Source organism: Pelophylax lessonae (genome assembly GCF_965119305.1).
Source record: "Pelophylax lessonae genome assembly, chromosome: 1".
In the NCBI taxonomy this organism is placed as follows: Eukaryota; Metazoa; Chordata; class Amphibia; order Anura; family Ranidae; genus Pelophylax; species Pelophylax lessonae.
In genome coordinates, this window is record NC_138768.1 from 633,898,087 (window position 1) to 633,919,879 (window position 21,793).

Genomic DNA, 21,793 nt, shown 5'->3' on the forward strand with positions numbered 1-21,793 from the left:
TCCTGCTCGTTTGAGCTTACAATCTAAGAGGGAGGTCAAGAGATACAAAAATAAATAACTGTGGGGGATGACTGATGGAGAAAATAAAAGTACAATTGTTAGGTCGAGACAGGATAGGCATTTCTGAAGAGAAGGGTTTTCAGGGATTGACTAAAAGTTGACAGAGTAGGAGATAGTTGGACAGATTGGGGTACAGAGAAGTGCTGGAGACAACCATGGGCGGATCTGACAAAGGAGCTAGAGAGTAGGAGGTCTTAGGAGGTATGAAGAGAGCGATTAGGTTTGTATTTTGAGACTAAGTTAGTGATGTAGTTGGGGCCCAAATTGTGGATGGCTTTGTAAGTTGTTGTTAGTACTTTGAATTACATTAGTTGGGTGAGCAGAAGCTGCTGGAGGGATTGGCAGAGAGGGGTAGCAGACATTAAACGGTTGTTAAGGTAGATGAGTCTGGCAGAAGCATTCATGATGGACTGAAGGGGGGATAGGCTATGTAAGGTATGGTATGTATAGATGATAGCCTATGTAAGGTAAGGTAAGCCAATGAGAAGGGAGTGGCAGTAGTTGAGGCAAGAGATAACCAGGGAGTGAATTAGGAGCTTTGTGGTATTATTGGTTAGGAAGGGCCATATTTTGGAGATGTTGTGTAGGTTAAGGCGGCAAACTTTGGACATTGATTGGATGTGGGGCCAAAAGAATAGTTTCAGAAAACTTCGAATTTCAGTTAAGACACCAGGAACCAGTACAAGGCACACTTCTGATTAGTGATCGACCGATATCGTTTTTTTATTGCCGATACTGATATTTTGGTCATCGCATATAGGTATCGGCCGATATCTGCCGATATTTTCAGACATTTAAAATGTTTTTATTTTTTCACAGGTACTGTTGTGGAGGGATCTGGGGGTCTAAAAGACCCCCAAACCCCTCCTCTGCACTTAAAACCATTCAAAATGCCAAGTTTGGCTGTTTTGAATGCTGTAATTTTTTTTAATTTGGAGCCTAGTATCCGGAAGTGATGTCATGACATTACTTCCGGGTTTTTACATGGAGACCCGATCAGAGCCGAATGCGGCTTTGATCTGGTTTTTTCGGCTGCCATGCAGGTAGGATGCCCAGATCCCCAGGATGCCATGCAGGTAGGATCCCCTGGGACGGGAGACCCGGGAGAGCCACGGAAGGCGGCGGGAGGAGGTCCCCTCCCGCTCCTTGTAATGACAGCCTAGCGGCTTCTCAGCCACATCGGTTGTCATTACAAGACAGCCGACCACCGGCTATGGACGCCGGTACCGGGGTGATGCATCTAGTACAGCACTTTCCCAAAATATCAGCAATATCAGTAACCTCAGGGGCCGATTCCGATATATCGGGGAAAGTGCAGATCGGCCCTCGATATATCGCCTTTGCCGATAATCGGCCGATCCCTACTTCTGATCAAATGTAAGCATCATCTCTTGTAGTAATTTTTAAGTACCTAAACTTATATTTTAAAGGGATAAAACATGAGAAATTTACATGTATTTCAGATATGTATTGCATTTGCTTTTTAGCGTGAATTATACTGTAATGTAATTGGTGTCTTTACAAAAAATACATTCAATTTGCTTGAAAATTTTGAGCACTTGAGTGTATCCTTCGTTAGCAGAAATAATGATCTGACGAGGTGAGAGGTTTTGGCACTGTCTCCAGCTCTTTTAGCTATCCTTGAAAACATTTTTTTCAGGAGCTGATTAAAGTGTACAAGAATTAGGCTCCTGAGTGAAATACCCCCATCTGACAACGGGAAGTATTGCACTTAAGAAATGTAATTCTTGTTACTTTATTCTGCTCCTAACAATAAACCTCCAGGGTATGCCCTTTGTAAGTACAAGGGAGCCTTGCTGCTTTGTGACATTCGGGGCAGGTACCCACTGCCCATATTGTGCTGGGAACAAAGAAAATAATTACAGGCCTGCATATATGTACCAGCGTGGCCTCACCATCTGTTAGTCCTGAAAGTCAGGGGCATCTTATACATGGACCTTTAATTGTCACCCAGCACAGCAACTTCAGGGACTCTGAATCTGGCATATGATGACGTTTGATAAAAAAATGAACCTTCTATCCACATTTTGCGATTACTACATAGTTCTGACTGTAGAAATGCAGTGATCCAAGAAAACACATGACATCAATCCTCAGTCTTGTATTTTTAATTAAGGAAATGTCATGAAAACAATGACATTTTGGCACAGATGAAACCCCTCTGTGGCCAAGTGGCCACATTAAGTGGTGTAAATCTGTTAGCAAGCTGTAACCTCGTTTTGCATTTGGTTTTAGCGGATGGTGAAAGTTCATATGTTAATCATTCCTGGTTCATCCAATTTTTTAATTATGCATCAAATACATTTTTTAAGTGTTATGCATGCTTTTGTAGGGAAGCTTAGTGAAGGAGTACTCCGAGTCAGTAGTATTTCAAGTTTACTTCACTTTGAAATATGACTGTCTCCACTTTTAAAGCACACTGCTTCCAGATAGCATTCCTCGCCATCTATTAATCTCCCCATCTTTCCTTCTAATCAGCCTGAATTTGGAAGGAATATTTTTGATGCTTTAATTAGCTGGAAGTTATTTGAACTTCTGTCTTCTACTGCTGACCTTTGTTGTCTCCTAACATTCTTTATGAGGGGTATATTAGACAACAGAAACAGCAACATCACTGTGTTTCATGTAAATAGCAAGATAAGGACTTTGTTTAATAGAAGTATGCACATAAGCATTATAAATGACTCATGCGGCCTCAGTGGGATCAGCCATGGAATGCAACTTTTTTTTTTTTATTACACAGTTTGAACTATTTTTAGTGGTTGTAATAAATGTTTTTACCCCCACTACCTTTTTCTCAATCTTACACCAGATTAATTGTGTTATTTCTATAAACCTCTTTCAAGGATTATAACAACAATCCCCATATTCATTGTTAATAAGAGATCTGAAGTGCATCTGTTGCTAAAATGTTTTCCTTTTTTTGGATAAAGTAAGGAATATTTTCCCCCAGTGACAAGCATAACCTTTGGGATTTCCTAAGAAAGTCAACTTTTCAAAACAGGGACAGCTTTATTTCTTGACAAGGATTCTAACAGTTTATCCAAGATGAAAATTAAAAAAAAACAGTTTTAGAACAATCTTTATTGCTGTCTGTGCCCCTGTTAGGGAGATTCACCTTTTGTAATTTTTCCTGGTGACCATTATCACCAAATGAAAGAAAATCTGTGGGTGCTGGCGGACATCGAGTCCGCGGTACCCGCTAATCTGCTCCAGCTGTGTACAATCATTTGCGCTCCCTACCCGGAAATGCAGGCTCACGTATATATATATATATATATATATATATATATATATATATATATATATATATATACGTGATCCTGCGCACATAGGCCACCCTGTAGCAGTATACCTGCCATAGGGCGGCCTGCAAGTGGTTAAATTCTCTGTGGCCAAAAAAGCCTTAAGGGCTCTTTCACACGGGCGGTCCGATCAGATCCGCCTGTCAGTTTTTTAGGCGGATCTGATCGGATCCTCCATGCAGCTCTATGGGGCAGCGGGTGTCAGCGGAGACACCTCCGCTGACACCCGCTGCCATCCGCATCCGATCCTGTGCTGAATTCTGGACGGATGGAAACCCTATTTTTCCATCCATTCAGTAATCGGAGCGGAGCGGATCTGATGAGAGCGGCCATAGAGGGCAGCGGGTGCTGAGACACCTCCATCTCCGCTCTGCAAGCGGAGACGGAGCTGTCATCCGCCGGCTCAGCGGGGATCGCGGATCGATCCCCGCTGAGCAACACGGATCCGCCTATGGAGGCGGACCGTGTGAAAGAGCCCTAATACACAAAAAAAAGTTCATGCATGGTGTACTGAGCATTCAAGTAGGAACTGGGCCAATTAGAAAGAATGGGGTTTCTGCATATTCAGAGTAGTCAGACAGGAAAAAGGGATTGAAAAATACGCAAGTGTGAATTGGAACTTATGCTTAGCCCAGGGCTTGACAAATTTGCTTGGAATCTAGGAGCCACCTTTTTTTTTTTTAAATCAAAGCTTTATTTTCAATGACAAAAATTTCCGATCCTAAATTTACACATAAAGACGACTAGAACCAAACATCATAGGCATTTACCTTGTGTAGATAATGAATATATTCTGATGTGACACACCAGGTGTTTAATGCAATGTCATTTTTTTTTCACTTGGCTTTTTGTGGCCATGAATATGCCTTGTACTTTTGCGCGTGATGGGCAGCGGCTCACTAGGGAAGGGCAGTGCAGCAAGGTGGGGGCAGAGCAAGGTGGGGGTGATAGGAGATCCAATGATGAAGAGTAACATATGCCACCGTAGGCCCCTTTAACACAGTCACCTCCGCTCAGCAGATCTCTCTGCTGATCCCTGCTGAGCAGGCGGATCCTGTCCACTCTATGCAGACACAGCCCGTTCTCCTCTATGGGGCAATCGGATGGAAATTGACCGTCTGACTGTTTCCATCCGATGCCATCCAATCCGATTCACTAGAAAATACAACCACCATCTGTCTGTTTTTAGTGAACAGGATCGGATGGCGGCGGGTTGCCACTCCTTAGAGGAGACTGAAGGGTCTGATCAGGTCCGTCTGAAAAACAGACAGGGAGACCTGTTCAGACAGCCTGTGTGAAAGGGGCCTTTGGCTGTGTGACTGTGGCATGGCAGGGCAGGGAGATGATGAAAAATAATGAATTTAATTTTTTAAAAAATAATGTAAAAAAAAAAATCACACTCCCTTTTCATATGCCTTTTAAGCAAAGGGCGCCGATGAAGCCTGCAGAAAATTCCATCTCTTCTCCTCTTGAAAAGGAGATGGGCGGGCATTGAGAACAGGCAGGGGAAACAATCTTGTTAGTGACTGCTTGTCATACTCCCGGCCACCACAAGAGGGTGCCAGTTCCCCATTAGAAGCGTCTCACTCAAGAAGGCCGAAAAGCCGCGGCCTCAATTATCGGATGGCGCGGTAGTCCACGCACTCGCGGGGGGGGGCACAAAGGGACAGAACACCTCCTGCACTGCACCCCAGGCGCCAGATTGCTAATTCTAGTCGCCAATGCGACCTGGCGCCCGGGGTTTGTCGAGCCCTGGCTTAGCTGGTTGTGATAGTCACAATTTCACTGTATGCTTGCTTATACAGCAGTTTTTCTCAACATTATTTCAGTCAAGGCACCCTTTAAAAATTCTACACACTCTCGAGGCACCCTTTAAAAATGTTGGACAGTTTCGAGGCACCCCATTCTAAAATGTAAAAACTGTTCTAATAGCTGTACATGATGCAGCAACACCCACACATGTAGGACACCTAACGTTAGAGATGATTTATTCTTCCAAAGCAAATTCATTTTTACACTCTGGTACTGACCAGTATTCCAGTGTTTCTCTTTTTCCTCAATTTCTCTCCATCACTCAGCTAATATGACCTTAATGCTGATGGAAATGGGCTGGGGAAGGTCAAATAAGGATGCTATATGCAGGTGACTGACATCCTCCTAGAAGGTTGTAATGGTGCACAATCAAAACCTGTGGCTTTGTGTATCTAAAAGGCAGGCTTTATTCACACGGTGTTTACAAATTTTGGGAACATTTTAGGCACCTTGCCAAGGCACTCCTGAAGACACCTCAAGGCACCCCAGGATGCCTGGGCACCGTCGATTTTCCAAGCAACTGAATCACCCAAGCACTCACTCCGATGGCAATAATAGGCGTGCTGCTCTCCTCAGGCAGGGAACTCCAAACAGAAGTGCATATGAAAGAGAAAAGGAGGCGCGAACACCTAGTGCTTTACCCTTGGACACCTTTAAAACTTTTTATTAAAATGCAAAAAACATACTCACAGACTTGAAGAGCAAAAATCGCATTGAATGAGTCCACCACATGCTGAAGTGATATTCCCTGTAATTGGACCGCTGGCACGTTTCGGGAGACACGCTCCCTTCCTCAGAGCTAGTCCACCTTTCAGTAGAGTCTGTTTTATACTGAATGTACCAGGTGTGCTAACACAAATCACTCCCCCTCCCTCCCTATGTGCACTGGGTGGGGCCAATTGGTAACCATACCACCCGGCAGTATTCAAAATAAAACATACAAACAAATAAATAAAAGCAAATTATAGTAGATGATGATTGCGTGATATATGCCCTGCCTACCTATGTTTAATCATATTATCTAGTAACATTTCTATAGAAATAAATAGGTTAAAACTGGGTTAAAATAGTATTATAACCTGGGCACCCTAGTTGAAAAAGGCTGTTATAGAGGGCCCATGGCTCACAAAACAGATAAGCAGGACAGGCAAGCAACTAGCTTTGAAAAACGGTGTATTTTTTTTAGCAGCACACATATATCTTTTGTGACAGGTTCCCTTTTGTATGTCAAAGCTCATAGTGGGAAGAGAATAAGCATGTAGCAGCACCACCACATGCTCAGGCCACTGAAAGCACTGCCTTCTCTTTTAGGTTTTAGGGCTTGGCTAACCATTCAGATGTGGAACGTCTTGCAGAGCACCAGTGCCAGGGGTTAAATGCTACTAGATTTAGACAGGCTGCAGCTAAGTTGTGCCTTGCTGGTGGTCCTAGTATTTCTGGTGACCATTTAGCACTGCATATGTTAAGGGAATAATTGGCTCTTGGGGCTGACATAAAGCAGCTGTTTAGTTTCCCTTATCGGAGCCCAGGCATCTACAGCCCATCCAACAATTAAAGACAACAAACAACTCCGTCTTTCAGAGCTGTATCTGAAAGCTTGTAAAACAAACAGCTACGTATATGAAAACCAACTCGCAAATAGCCCGGGTCTGCATCTTTCAAAAAGCACTGTTATTATTTGAAGAATACACAAACACCACACACGGAAAAGGGCATTTGTTTGGATCCTAATGAATGAGAGGGCAGGATACCCTTCTAGTAAGAACGCTTGTTTGCTTTGAAACTAAATAAAAAAGTTCATTGATTTCCTATAAATTGGAAAATTTGTATTCTATCGCTGATGGACTGTGATGTATAAACATATCAAAGAGTGTTTTATCTCTCCTCATCTGTATGTCAATTCCATTCTTCGGGGGTTGAATAGGGGTTTTCAGGCAGCTCTTGGCAGATATATGCCACTGAGCCTGTGAATTTCAACTGTATTTACACTTGATTAAGTCCAAATGCCCACCAGGCCATACTGAACGGATAACTTTAAAAATACACTTATTCTTTCCTTTCATTTTGAGGCTGAATCCTGTGAAAGTAACTCACTCAGTAGCTTTAGTCAGTTCAATTTGGGAAGCGGTAATTGCCATGCCTTTGCTACAAACTTATATTTTGCTCAGGCTGCTCTATGAATGACTGATCTTTGGCATTTCAGCAAAGTCTTTACTTAATACACAAGGTTAATGGCCAGCAGCAATAGCTGTGTGTAAGGAAAAGGGATATCTGAACTGAATTAAAAATCTACTGGAAGGAATACTAGTTCACATATACATTCACCGGCCACTTTATTAGGTACACCTTGCTAGTACCGGGTTGGACGCCCTTTTGCCTTCAGAACTGCCTTAATTCTTCATGGCATAGATTCAACAAGGGGCCCAAAGTGTGTCAAGAAAATATCCCCCACATCATTACACCTGAACCATTGATACAAGGCAGGAAGGATCCATGCTTTCATGTTTTTTACGCCAAATTCTGATCCTACCCTCTGAATGTCACAGCTGAAATCGAGCCTCATCAGACCAGGCGACATTTTTCCAGTCTTCAACCTTGGTTGTAACGAGTGGTTATTTCAGTTACTGTTACCTTTTCTATCATCACAAACCAGTCTGCCCATTCTCCTCTGACTCTGACTCCTCACATCAACAAGGCTTTTTTGTCTAAAACTGCCGCTCATTGGATATTTTCTTTTTTTCGGACCATTCTCTATAAACGGGTATAGGATTGTGTATATGGGATTGTATGGTAAGGTTTTCAATACTTTTTTTTTTTATGGTTGAACCGGATGGACTTGTGTCTTTTTTCAACCTGACTAACTATGTACCTATGTAAACACTAGAGATAGGTGTGCGTGAAAATCCCAGTAGATCCGCAGTTTTTGAAATACTCAGACTAGCTCATCTACTGGTAGGAATACTAGTTCACATATACATTCACCGGCCACTTTATTAGGTACACCTTGCTAGTACCAGGTTGGACCCCCTTTTGCCTTTGGAACTGCCTTAATTCTTCATGGCATAGATTCAACAAGGTGTTGGAAACACTCCTCAGAGATTTTGGTCAATATTGACATGATAGCATCACGCAGTTGCTGCAGATTTGTTGGCTGCCATCTATGATGCAAATCTCCCGTTTCACCACATCTCCAAGGTGCTCTATTGGATTGAGATCTGGTGACTGTGGAGGCCATTGGAGTACAGTGAACTCATTGTCATGCTCAAGAAACCAGTTAGAGATGATGTGAGCTTTGTAACATGGTGCATTATCCAGCTGGAAGTACCCAGCAGAAGATGGGTACACTGTAGTCATAAAGGGATGGACATGGTTAGCAACAATACTCAAGTAGGCCGTGGCTTTTAAATGATGCTCACTTGGTACTAAGGGGCCCAAAGTGTGTAAAGAAAATATTCCCCACATCGTAACACCACCATCACCAGCCTGAACCGTTGATACAAGGCAGGATGGATTCATGTTTTCATGTTGTTTAGGCCAAATTCTGATCCTACCATCTGAATATCACAGCTGAAATCGAGACTCATCAGACCAGGCAACGTTTTTCCAGTCTTCAACCTTGGTTGTAACGAGTGGTTATTTCAGTTACTGTTACCTTTCTATCATCATGAACAAGTCCGCCCATTCTCCTCTGACTCCTCACATCAACAAGGCTTTTTTGTCCACACAACTGCCACTCACTGGGTATTTTCTCTTTTTCGGACCATTCTCTGTAAACCCTAGAGATGGTTGTGCATGAAAATCCCAGTCGATCAGCAGTTTCTGAAATACTCAGATTAGCTTATCTGACGCCAACAACCAAGCTATATTCAAAGTCACTTAAATCCCCTTTTTTCCCCATTCTGATGCTTGGTTTGAATTTCAGCAATCCTATACACCACGTCTAGATACCTAAATGCACTGAGCTGCTGCCATGTGATTGGCTGATCAGCAATTTGTGTTACCAGGCAAATGAACAGGTGTACCTAATAAAGTTGTCAGTGAGTGTAGGTACTTTGTTAAGTTTTTTGGCTTCAGGCTTGCTTTAAAGTACAACTAAGTGCTCCTGTATAACAGTATAAACAAGTACCAAATCCAGTTAGTATGTGGTGCACGAACCTCATGGAGTAAAAAAAAAAAACAAAAGAAAAAAAAAAAAACTTCTTTTGTCTTGCCTAACTGAACAGTTCACTGTGGGAGGGTTTGAGGAACAGAAGCAGTGCTGTCAATCCAGAGAGTTGTGGCCAGGTAATGATTGACAAGATACAGGCTTGTGAATCAGCATTGTCAATGCTAATTGGAACACATCCTGCAACATTTTTTCATCCCACTGTAATGCAAACAGGTAGGTACAGTCTACATGAGAGTGGCAAGACTGCTCTAAATTCTAGAGCAATACGGCACTGTTTCAACACCATCACAGAAAGTTGCATTAGGTAGATTTCATAGGCAGAATCAACAGGTATTTGTGGGACTGTGAATGAGAATGAAGGGAATAATTATAGTGCTGCAGCACATACTATTAAAATAGGAGGCCATAGTTCTACTTTAGTTTGCTGGTTAAATGATTATGTTGTCTAATATGCCATAAACAATCTACTAACTGGCCATTATTTTTTTTTTCAGGTGGAGATAACACTACAGGATATAAATGACAACCCGCCAATATTCCCAACAGATATACTTGATCTCACCGTAGAAGAGAATATTGGAGATGGATTTAAAATAATGCAGTTAACAGCCACAGATGCAGACGAGGTATGCAAAATTATGTTTTATCATATTTAGAACCTAGTATATGCCCTTAGTCAGAAGTCTTTTTTTTTTTTTTTTACTCTACAAATGAGTAGTGTCTCCCATTTATTGTTTAAAGCTGAACACCAGGCTTTACAGATGAAATAATATATATTGGAACTGTTTTAAAGTATTTGCACTTCTGTCCATCTAATCCTGACATTTACTCAGCCTGGCCAACAGTGCCGGCCCTAACATGAGTCCCGCTGGGTCTATTGCAGTGGTCCTCTTCTCCGGTCCTCGGGGCTCACTAACAGGCCACATTTTAAGTATTACCTTGGGGAGATGCAGACTAGAATACTGCAATCACTGAGCAGCAAATGAGATCACCTGTGATGTAATTTAGTTATCTTGCAAACCTGGCCTGTTAGTGGGCTCCGAGGACCGGAGTTGAGGACCACTGGTCTATTGGACCCAATCGACCCTTTGAGAGGGGCGGCAATTTGTCGCCCAAGGTTTTTCTTTTTCAGTAGTTTTGTGTGTCTTCAGTTTGTGGCATGTTATGGGCTACATTTCTCCATCTCATACTGCCACTCGTAGAGTATGAGGAGACGGAGCATCTCCTCCTGGGAAAGTCCCTCGCTTAATTGTGGTGTGTGCAGTGAGGTCAGACATTAGCGCACTCCATCTCACACAGGGCAGGCTGGATCTTCTAGGGTATTGGCCGCAGCAGACACAGGAGTGACAGGAGGTTTGAGGACAGAATGTGGGTGTTTGGTGGACCAGTCCAAGGGTGAGTTATGGAAAAAGATAACAGTATATATAATATTTTCTAAATTTCCTATTTTATAAAGTTATTACTGTTTTTTTTGTTGTTGTTTATTGTCCCTATACCCCACAAAGCAGCTCCTTAACCCCCTCCCCACAAAGCAACCCCTTAACCACTTGCCGACCACCCCATGCAGACAGCAGGGCAGCTCGGCTGCGCATAACCACGTAGATCTATGTGATTATGCGCATGTGGTTTTGGCGGTGTGCATGCGCTGCCGGAGATGTGCTCACGCTGTGATTAGACACAGCGGGAGCCAGACCGCGGGAGGAGCGGGCTCAATCACCGACGGCCCCCCGCGATCTTTGGCTAGAATGACAGAAGAGCTGCCTGTCTATGTAAACAAAGCAGGCAACTCTTCTGTCAAAGAGGCAGGGAAAGATTGTGTGATTCAGCTAAGCTAAATCACTGATCCATCTCTGCCTCTGTCCAACCCATCCCCCCACACAGTTAGTAAGCACAAAAGGGAACACATTTAACCCCTTGATCACCCCCCAGTGTTAACCTTTTCCCTGCCAGTGTCATTTATACAGTAACAGTGCATATTATTTAGCAATGATTACTGTATTAATGTCACTGGTCCCCAAAAAATTTCAAAAATTTCAGTTAGGTGTCCAATCTGTGTAGCACCCTACAAGGTAGGTGCTAGGTAAAAGCATAATGGGCTTTGGCCACCTAGCAGCAGGGCCATGATTTTCAGCTAGACTGTCATGTCTCCCAGGTGTGGCTGCTGAGAGGGGAGTCTCCCCACTGGCTCCATAAGAGGATTCTCATTGAGCAGTGGAGAAAACCCAATCAGTGGCCCATTCAGGCCTGTATCTACCCCAGAAGGCAGATTCTGCAGCAGAGGATTCTGGGAGTGGGTATAAGTTTGAAGGGAACACATGATGCAGCCTCTTTGGCAGGAAGCAGAGTCCCAGGAGGGGGGAGTTCGGCTGTCTCTCCTCCTGTCAGAAGGATCGGGTGTCTCGGGTGGCTGCCTGAGAATCCAGGAGGGAAAGCTGAGCTGCAGAGAGGATCCGGTGTGCCGTGGACCAGTGGAGGAAGAGGGGTTTAGTTCCAGGAAAGCCTTCCCAGGTCGTGAGTACTGCGAACTGCCCCTGGGGTCTGCCTAGTGTAGAGGGGACCACTCCGGTGAAGGTCTCAGGGATCCTGGAGCCTGCAAGGGTCAAGGGGGTTGCTTAGTGAAAGGACCCTGAAGTGTCAAAGGGGTTGCCTAGTGAGAGGACCCTGAAGTGTTAAGGGGGTTGCCTAGAGAGAGGACCCTGGAAGTGTAGAGGGGGTGCCAGCGGTTGAAGAGTCAAGTGAGCAGTGTTAAGAGTCGCAGCAGCACACGCAGTTACAGGAAGCTACCTCAGTCAGTGAAGGGCTGGAGGGAGTCATACGCAGGACTTTTGAGCTAAATAGAGTGTCAAGAGTCAAGGATTATTACAGTCCTGGATCTTCTGAGTTAACCAAGGAGTTAAAGTTGAAGTTTCAGCACTTTCAGCAGGACAGTATTTCAAGCGCCAGGAAGCGTTGGTCGGCATTCAGCTGGCATCAGTACAGCGCTAACCGGCATTTTCCTACAAAGTGTCCCAGTTAAACCTAGTTGAGCCAGAGGAGTATCCCACTCATTCCCTTCTCCCATCCCCATTACAAAATAAACAAAACAAATCAAAGATGCCGGAATGGTCATTGTCTCAGCTCTCACACTTGGGTTTTCAACTTAAATGTGTTGGAAGTGTTCCCGGTAACAATGGCAGACCCACATCATGCCCAATGCCTGGAAATATTGCTACATTTGTTTATAGCGCAAAATCTAAAAACCGCAGAGTTGATAAAATACCACCACGCAATTGTCAGTTAAAGCAATGCAGTGCTGAATCGCAAAAAATGGCCTGGTCATTAATTGGGTAAAACCTTCTGGAGGTGAAGCCCCTTAACCCCCCCCCCAAACACACACACAATGCAACCCCTTAAAAGTTATCCTTATACACAAGGGGTCTGCAAATGATGCATGCAAATCTGACTTTCTGATAAATTTGATTTTAATTTTAATTATCATAATATAAAATAATTATTTTGGTGGGCGGTATTTTTTTTTTTTAGGGGGAGGGCAGCCTTTTTTATTCTTGAACCCAGGCAGCACAATGTCTTGGGCCAGCACTCCCTGCCACACAGTATACCAGAACAACATAAGCAAAGAGGTGCTGAGAACCTTTAGACTTGCAAGTTTAGTCAGATGAAAGAAAACTTCAAACAAGCTCAATAACTCTGGTGAGATAGCTTCTACACAACAAGGCTTCCCTCAATGGGCACCAAACAGTAACTTAATGTGGTTCCAAAGACAGAAGTTTTTTTTACTTTAATGCATTCTACCTTCTGAGTGTAGCTCCCCACCCCAACCTCCCCTTATACTTATCTGAGCTCCATCTCGATCCAATGCATGACAGCTGACAGTGGGCTTTCCCAGAGCTGCTCCAAACTCTGAAAGGATCCCATCCATATTGTCAGGATTCACACTGCTGCTTGATTGATAGCTGGCTCCATCTCTCAGGGCCGCTCTCCAACCTGGCCCTTCACTGAGTACTGGGGGGGCAGAGCAGACTGGGAACTGAGAGATCAGTGGTCAAGTGATTGCTCAGTTCTTGGTTTAGAGCTGGCAGGGGACAGCTACAGCATCACACCGATGCTGGTGCATAGAGGTGAGTATGAGTGTTTGTTTTTTTCCCCCAACTTACTCCTTTAGTGATTTAATAAGAAATACCTACCTATAATAATTTGTATATTTTATATCTATCTAAATTTCAGCGTTAAGCATTACTTTACAGTTATAATAACCTATCTGACACTCCTTTGGAATTTTTTTTTTTACTTTCCCTTGCTGTATCATTCCCTACTACAAGCACTACTCCATGTACAGGATATTAACTGCTTATATCCATACAAGCTAGGAAATAAGTAGGGGAAAAAAAAATTGAAAGCTTAGCTGACAGCCAAGCATTCAGACATACGAGGAAAGATGTATGTTTGCCAAAAATATGTACATGGTGGGTATGATTTACAACACAAAGAAGCCATTTTTAAATGAGGACAAAGGCTGCATTTCTAATACTCTGCTCTTAAATAAAATATTAATAACAAGCACATTTGATGACATTACACATCATGTTTAATATTAAAGAACATGATGTGTACAATATTACAGATACGCACAGGAATTCTGCAATGGCTAATGCTAATTTTCCTGTGTGGGATTCTGACTGTGTTTTTCATCACATAAATATTTTAGTGCTACATTTAACTCTCTGTAGATGCATGTTGGAAGCAGCTTATTGAAGATAAATAAAAAAAAAAAAAAAAGAAATACGTATGCATGTGTATTATCCTTTTTACTCATCTCCTTTTTTTTATAATGTGTAAAAATATTTATTTGCTACTGTATATATCCCAGAGTTTATACATTTTTTATTGTTTTGTACTTTGTATTCCGGCAAAAGTTGGAGTACTACGCAGTGATTTTGAGTTTTCTAGAAATACCTGAAATCATGCCACTTTTTTATGTTATTTGTGTTTCTTAAAGCTGCTGTACATTTTAACCATTAAGAGGGTCCGTATTTGAGACCTTTCCATGTAGCAACATAACACCTTTCCAGATATCATCACTGATCTATAAATGTAATTAGGTGCTACCATTTCAGATTTAACCTTCATTGTAAATTTTGATTAGTGTACATTGAGAACTACAATATATTACCAAAAGTATTGAAACGCCTGCCTTTACATGCACATGAACTTTAGTGGCATCCCAGTCTTAGTCCGTAGTGTTGAATATTTAGTTGACTCGCCCTTTGTAGCTATAACAGCTTCAACTCTTCTGGTAAGGCAGTCCACAAGGTTTAGGAGTGTGTCTATGGGAATGTTTGACCATTCTTCCAGAAGCGCATTTGTGAGGTCAGGCACTAATGTTGGGCAAGAAGGCCTGGCTGTCAGTCTCCGCTCTAATTCATCCCACAGATGTTCTATCGCAGGGTCTTCAAACTATGGCCCTCCAGTTGTTCAGGAACTACAATTCCCATGCCTAGTCATGTCTGTAAATGTCAGAGTTTTACAATGCCTCATGGGACGTGTAGTTCCACAACAGCTGGAGGGCTGTAGTTTGAGGATCCCTGTTCTATCGGGTTGAGGTCAGGACTGTGTACGCCAGTCAAGTTCCTCCATCCCAAACCCCTTCATTCATGTCTTTATGGACCTTGCTTTGTGTACTGGTGCACAGTCATGTTGGAACAGGAAGGACTAACCCCAAACTGTTTCCTCAAAGTTGGGAGTATGAAATTGTCAAAAATGTCTTAGTATGCTGACACCTTAAGAGTTCCCTTCGCTGGAACTAAGAGGCCAAGCCCAACCCCCGAAAAGCAACCCCACACCTTAACCCCCCTCCACCAAATGATTTGGACCAGTGCACAAAGCAAGGTTAATAAAATACATGAATGAGCATGTTTATGGTGAAGGAACTTGACTGACCTGCACAAAGTCCTGACCAGAAGAATTGAAACTGTTAAAGCTACAAAGGGTGGGCCAACTCAATATTGAACCCTACTGACCAAGACTACAATGCCATTACCACTTACCGACCAGCCACCGCACATATACTGTGGCAGGTCAAGTCTATTGTCTGTATCTGTACATCGTTTCGTGCAATAGCCAGTTGGGGTGTGCGCGCACTGCTGGAGGAGCGTGTGCATTGATTGGCCAGAGGGGGAGCCAATCAGTGGGTCCAGCGGACATGATGTCTGCCAGCTCCCTGCGATCGCTCCCCATAGAGACAGAGCGGCGGTCTGCCTATGTAAACAAGGCGACGTCACCAACATATGCGCTCTGATGAAACTTCTTCCATTTCTAATCCTGCTGTTGCGTAGACAAAAAGTGAGTGAGTAAACTCCCATGTATGATGTTTACCTATAGCCTAAGGTGCAGCATGCACCTTTTAGGAGATATTTACTTTAGATGCAGACGGTGACATCACCGACATATGCGTTCTGATGAAATGGCATGCCTGTGCCATTGCTTCAGAGCCGTGCCGTAAACAGCGACCCCTGCACACATTATTGCCGGCTCGACCATTCATATTGACGAAGCCCGCAAAACCCAGAAAGAAGACTGGGTGAAGATGGAAGCGCCTTCAGCTGTGACAGCGCTTCGCTGGAGGGCTTTGTTTTCAGCTAAGTCTGTCATAATGTGCTAGTATGCGATGCATATGACCTAAACTGCCCAGGACCCAATTTTTTTTTTTTTTTTTTGGATGCAATTTACTACCATTTTAAATCTCCCCAGCAGGGTAAAAGAGGGCAATAAAAATGTATGAAAAGTATTTATTGCTGGAGTTGTGTTTTAATTAATGAAGTATCTAGAAAGCATAACTTTTGGCAACAATAAACAAGCAAATCTTATGGACTTACCTTCCCTATAAAAAATCCTGCACCCAAAGCTGCCAAACTCCATCCTATAATATCTATGATCCTATAATATCTAGTCTTTGTGCATTTTATTTCATGCCATCATATTATTATTAGGAAAAGAGGACCTCCTTAAAGAGGAAGTTTAATACAGGTCCATAAAAAAATTCCTAACCAGTCAGCATAGGCAACTTGATTTAAATTTGCTTCTGTTTAATAAATGTTAAGGGTGCAGTTGCACACATATGTTAAACCCATACATATTTGTAAGGTGTGTCAGTAAGTGCAGCCTTACTCTAATCCAGTGTTTCTCAAACCTTTTCAGTCAAAACGCCTTTTAAAATGATGTATAGCCTTGAGGCACCCCATTCTCAAATGTGAAAAATGAAACAAATAGTTTTTACATATCATGGCAGCATTCACACGTGTGGGCCACCCAACGTTAGAGCTGATTTATTCATCCACTTTTGCACACTGATGCTGAGTAGTATTCTAGCATTCCTCTTCTCCATCAGTTTCTCTCCCTCTCTCTGCTAATGAGACAGAGAGGAGCAAACAAGAATTACGCGCAGGATCCTGATGTCTTTCTTATTGACTGATGGCATCATTGTTTGTGAAGATGCCAGTGACTGGCCAGCACAGTGCTCAAGGTTGTAATGCTGCACAATAAATACCTGTGGCTTTTTGTAATAAAAAAGCAGGTTTGATCCCCTTGATGGCTTGTTGACAATTTTTGGGCAATTTGTGGCAATTTTTAGGTATTTTGCCAAGGCACCCCTGAAGAACTCATAAGACACCCTGGTTAAAAAAGGCTGCTCTAATATATGGGAGTTCCAACAGTAGGACATATATAGAAATTATTAAATTGAGAGCAAAGTACTTGGAGGTTACCTCATTGTCAGGTCAATACCAAACTACCCTAGCACACTTACCAGCTAATCAGCTCAATACTCCTAATTAAAAGCCTTTGAAATTTTAGGTTTAAAACAGAGGTTAAGCGTTCGATACTGTTTCCAATACACATTATGTCAAACTGGCCAACAAGTTTTCTCTGCAAAATATGGTCCCTACGTCAAAATTATCTCATCTTGCAACCCCAAATCCTGCTGTGAACTTCAGAACACATTCTACCTTTGTTGTTAAGATGTTGAGGAGAAAGGGGGGGGGGGGGGCAGACTGTTACAAGTAACTTTTTTTTAAGTTAGAAATATGTGTTAATTATTTGTATTTGTATTTTCTTTTCTAGCCAGGCTTAATCCTTGGGCAATTTTCTCCAGTAAAAAAATAAAATTGAGCCCTCAGTCATAGGGATCTTGCAGCATGCTGGAACATTTTATTGGAATTTATTCTCATTCTTTATAGCTTTGTTTCAAATATACTGCCTCTTTATCTTTTGGGATTCTTTGTTTTTTTCTTAGTGTAAAGTTTTATATTGTTTGATCAGTTCTTTTCAATGTGGGTTGTATCATATAGCCAGAAATAAAGTCTTTGCAAAGAACACATATCTGACTGAAGTGAGCAGGTAACAGGTACTAGAGTTGTCACTTTAGACATGAACATGGATAATTGTTTAAATAGGAAGAATGTATTGGTTCATCAAGTTACTGAGGATATATCAGTTGGTACATTTAATATTTCAGTTACTGGTTTCTAATAAACAAAATGGTACTTCTGAACATCCTCAGGGTAAATAACATAGCACAAGTGTCTTGCCACAAGGCAGAGGCATTTTATAACCTGAATTGTGAGTGCGCTAAAATTGACAAGTTGATCCCTACAGTTGGATAATTAGAACCCTTAAGAGAAAACAAAATGTTATATAATAGATAAAAAATCTGTCCTCTCTAATACCATCCCAGCTCACCGAAATCATCTCCCTCATTTCCTTGTTGGGGAATAAAATGGTTGAAAGTTGTAGGCTGCTGCCTGATATTTGTAATAAAAAATATATAAAATTCCCAAAACTTAATCCCTAGCCATTGACAAGTGCATCGTTACTCCATGGATTTTAACCCTATACCTTATTATCACTTTGTGCAGACTTGAATGGCTTAACAAAGTACCCCCTGTTGGTCTATCATTGCATAGAAAACTCTGAACATGTTCACCAATGGAAAAAAAACAACTTATATAATTTACAAAATAAGGTGTGCTGCAAGATTATGTATTTAAAGTGATTGTAAAGTTTTTTTTTTTTGTTTTTTTTTTTTTAAATAATAGCAAACATGTTATACTTACATGCTCTATGCAGTTGGTTTTGCACAGGGCAGCCTGGATCCTCCACTTCTCGGGTCCCTATTTGGCTCTCCTGGCCCCTCCCTCCTGTTGAGTGCCCCCACAGCAAGCAGCTTGCAATGGGAGCATCCAAGCTGAGTCACAGCTCCCTGTATACATTCAGACACGGAGCATAAAATGCATTAAGATAAAAAAAAAAACCTTCTGCCTTTTAAATGCCTTTAAAGAACCAAAGCACAGCATAGGGTATGGTAAAAGGTAATGGCTCATAAATTCCCTAGGATTGACTAGGAATAAAGCTTCTCAGACCTTCGAAGGAAGTTCATTTCACAATGCCAAAAATTTGCCTTTTATAAACCAGTTGAAATGTTGCAGTTTTTTTTTTTTTCAAAACATTTTCTTTTCTGATAAGATGTAACAACTTCATATTTTGTAATTATTATATCATGTTTAAGATTCATTAACTTTGTGGATTGTATTTCATTTCATGTGTAAATTATTATCTTTCATACCTGCATACCTGCATAAATTATGTACTATTGCAATACTAATTTTGCTTAACTAGCTGGATAATATTAGACCAAAAAGTTGCAAGCCAATAAAAAAATAAAGATTGTGGTTTTTAAAGACATGCAGAATTCTCTAGGAATGTTTAATAAAATAGACAGTGTTAAATCTTTGAAGTTATGGTAACCTGTATTTCTTATTTCTTATATTTGGAATAGGGAACTCAAGTATTTGGAAAATGTACCAAAGCCCCCTATAATCTTTGGTGGTTTCTTTGTGTGTTATTCCAATTTGTATTTTATACAGCTTCTGGTATATAGACTTTGTTTTTTGTCCATGGGTGCTTAATGTTCTATTGAAGTGAATAAAATGTATAACCATGGGATTAGATGGTAAAAAAAAGTTTGATATCTTACAACCCAATAGCAGCGCAGCAAAGCAGACACCACAGGCTCAGAGCCTCTTGTTTTTGCTCAGAGAGATACCTGGGCCCAGAAGCAGATTTCTTGAAATCCCTTAGTTTTCAACAACTCAGACATCTAGTCTGCTCTCTGAAAATCCAGTAAAAAAATGTTGAAGCCTCAGTGGCCAATGGTCCCTCTTTTAATAATTACTTAACGATTCTGTGACAGAACCGACCCACACTGTGCTTGAGTGCTTTCGTGAGTAAACCGCTTCCTCCAGTCATGAACATAGATATCAGATATTATAGCCGCCTATTGCAACCAAGAACTAGGCAGAACTTGTTTTAGCTGCAAATCTGGAACCATATATTGAACAAACTCACACAGAATATATACTCCACAGGAGGACAGTCCCCTCCTGATCATATTACCCTAACAATACAAACTGCTCACAGAAACATAGTTAACCTGAGCTAATAAACTAGCCATCTGGAGAGAAACTATAGGTGAATGGGAATCCATACCTAGACAATGCTTTGATTAATCAGGATCTCACTCTAGGTCAGACTGCCGGAATCAAGCTCATAAAGTGCAATACACATTATTACAAGTATAAACACTTGTTTAGCACTATTAGCACTATTAACCACTTAAGCCCCGGAAGATTTTACCCCCATTCCGACCAGGGGGTATTTTGCGATTCGGCACTGCGTGACTTTAACGGACAATTGCGCGGCCGTGCGACGCTGTACCTAAACTAATTTGGCGTCCTTTTTTTCCCACAAACAGAGCTTTCTTTTGGTGGTATTTGATCACCTGTGCGATTTTTTGATCATATAAACAAAAAAAGAGCGTCAATTTTGCAAAAATAACACTGTTACTGTAAAAATACACTGGTAGTGAAGGGGTTAACTTTATTTGGGAGGGAGGGGCTGTGTGTGTCCCTAGGGGCGTGCTTTCTACTGTGATTGGCTGTGGCTTCAGCTGTAAGGACACTGATCAACGGATCTACATAGTAGATCCATGTGATCAGTGTCTTTGCAGCGAGGAGAATGACAGGCAAGCTGCCTGACATTCTCCCTCTCCCCCGCCAATCGCCGAGTGGCCGGCGGACATCGGGTCCGCTGGTCACACGCGCGGGGGGGTCCGTGACCACGCGGGAGCGGGAGCGCGCCTCCGGGGGCGCGCGCTTGCTCCCTAGACCCTCACAAGCAAGCAACGTAGCCCTACGTTAGTTTGCCTGTGAGGGGCTGACCGCCGACGTAGATAGTCGTGCGGTGGTCGGCAAGTGGTTAAGAATGTGTGGAAGACAGGTGGTTGAGCTGATGATATTAGCATCTGCTATGAGTCAGTGTGGAGCAGTCCTTATTGATAACCTCCCATCTAGGCCTTTAACATGGTTACCGGGCCTAGAGTCCTGGAGTCTGTGTGTCTCTAAGGGTCCCCCCAGCATACACCTCGCAAAGAGTAGTGTTCCCTTAAAAGCCAAGGCCCATAGTGAGTAGGCAAGAGGCTAGCCTGCAGTCCCCTCCAAAAGCTCCTGTCCTGAGTGAGTTTGTCACAGATGCTTTAGGTAGTCATTGCGAACCAGGCTAACTAAGTAAAGGATAGAGGTATGAAAAAAGTGTGGTCACCCACAGCTACCAAAGTTTTTCTTTGGGCAGGGGAAAACCTGATTGGTTTCAGTGCCTAACTGCACTCTGTGAATCAACATGTTAGCAATGCATTATACAAAGTTAAGCTTTGAACTTATATTACCTTCTTAAGTGGCCTTAGGTACACCACAACCTGGAGCACTCTGTAATGCTGCTGAAACTTCCAAACTCAGAACTCTGACCCACTTTCTTTTCCTCCTGTACCTTCCTATTTGCCTTCCTATTGTTGAAAGCTGTGGGGCTGGATGGACACAGGCCAGAGCTTAATCACTAAAGCTGTGGTCTACATTTGCAAATTAGAGTTCCCCAAGTTTTGAAGACCATGGATTTGCACAGACACGTGGAAGTGTAAATGGATAGCCAGCAGTCATTACTCTTTTCCAAGCGTTTAATATGGTGACGTAATAATACAAGATGCAGCAAAAAGATTAGATGCATATGATGCCACAACTCAGCTTTTAGACACGATGACTAAAAACCATTTGCATTTTTAAAACACCTTCAAAGGTTTAAATTAAACCTTTGAAGAAGATTTCAGGAGTCTTAGCTGGACATGGTAGTGAGCATTTACACATTCAGTGGAGCTTGCTATATGGACCTAGGGACAATTTAGGAGGTAAGGTGAGTTCTTGGACACAGAGTGCAACTTAAACATTGCAACCTTTAATTTAGGAAATGGTTCACAGAAGGACTTAGCTTGTACGAACATAATACATTAATAACATTAAATAAATAAACATACCTAAAATCTGAATTG

General features: G+C 42.2%; 1 protein-coding gene across 1 annotated transcript in view; it reads left to right on the plus strand.

Annotated features, from left to right (window-relative positions):
- The window catches only part of FAT4 (FAT atypical cadherin 4), a 333,326-nt gene that overhangs the window by 200,384 nt on the left and 111,149 nt on the right, over window positions 1-21,793 (plus strand). Inside the window, exon 2 of the mRNA XM_082261525.1 lies at window positions 9,861-9,992. Coding sequence (XP_082117651.1) covers window positions 9,861-9,992 — 132 coding nt within the window. The remainder of the gene's footprint in view (window positions 1-9,860; window positions 9,993-21,793) is intronic.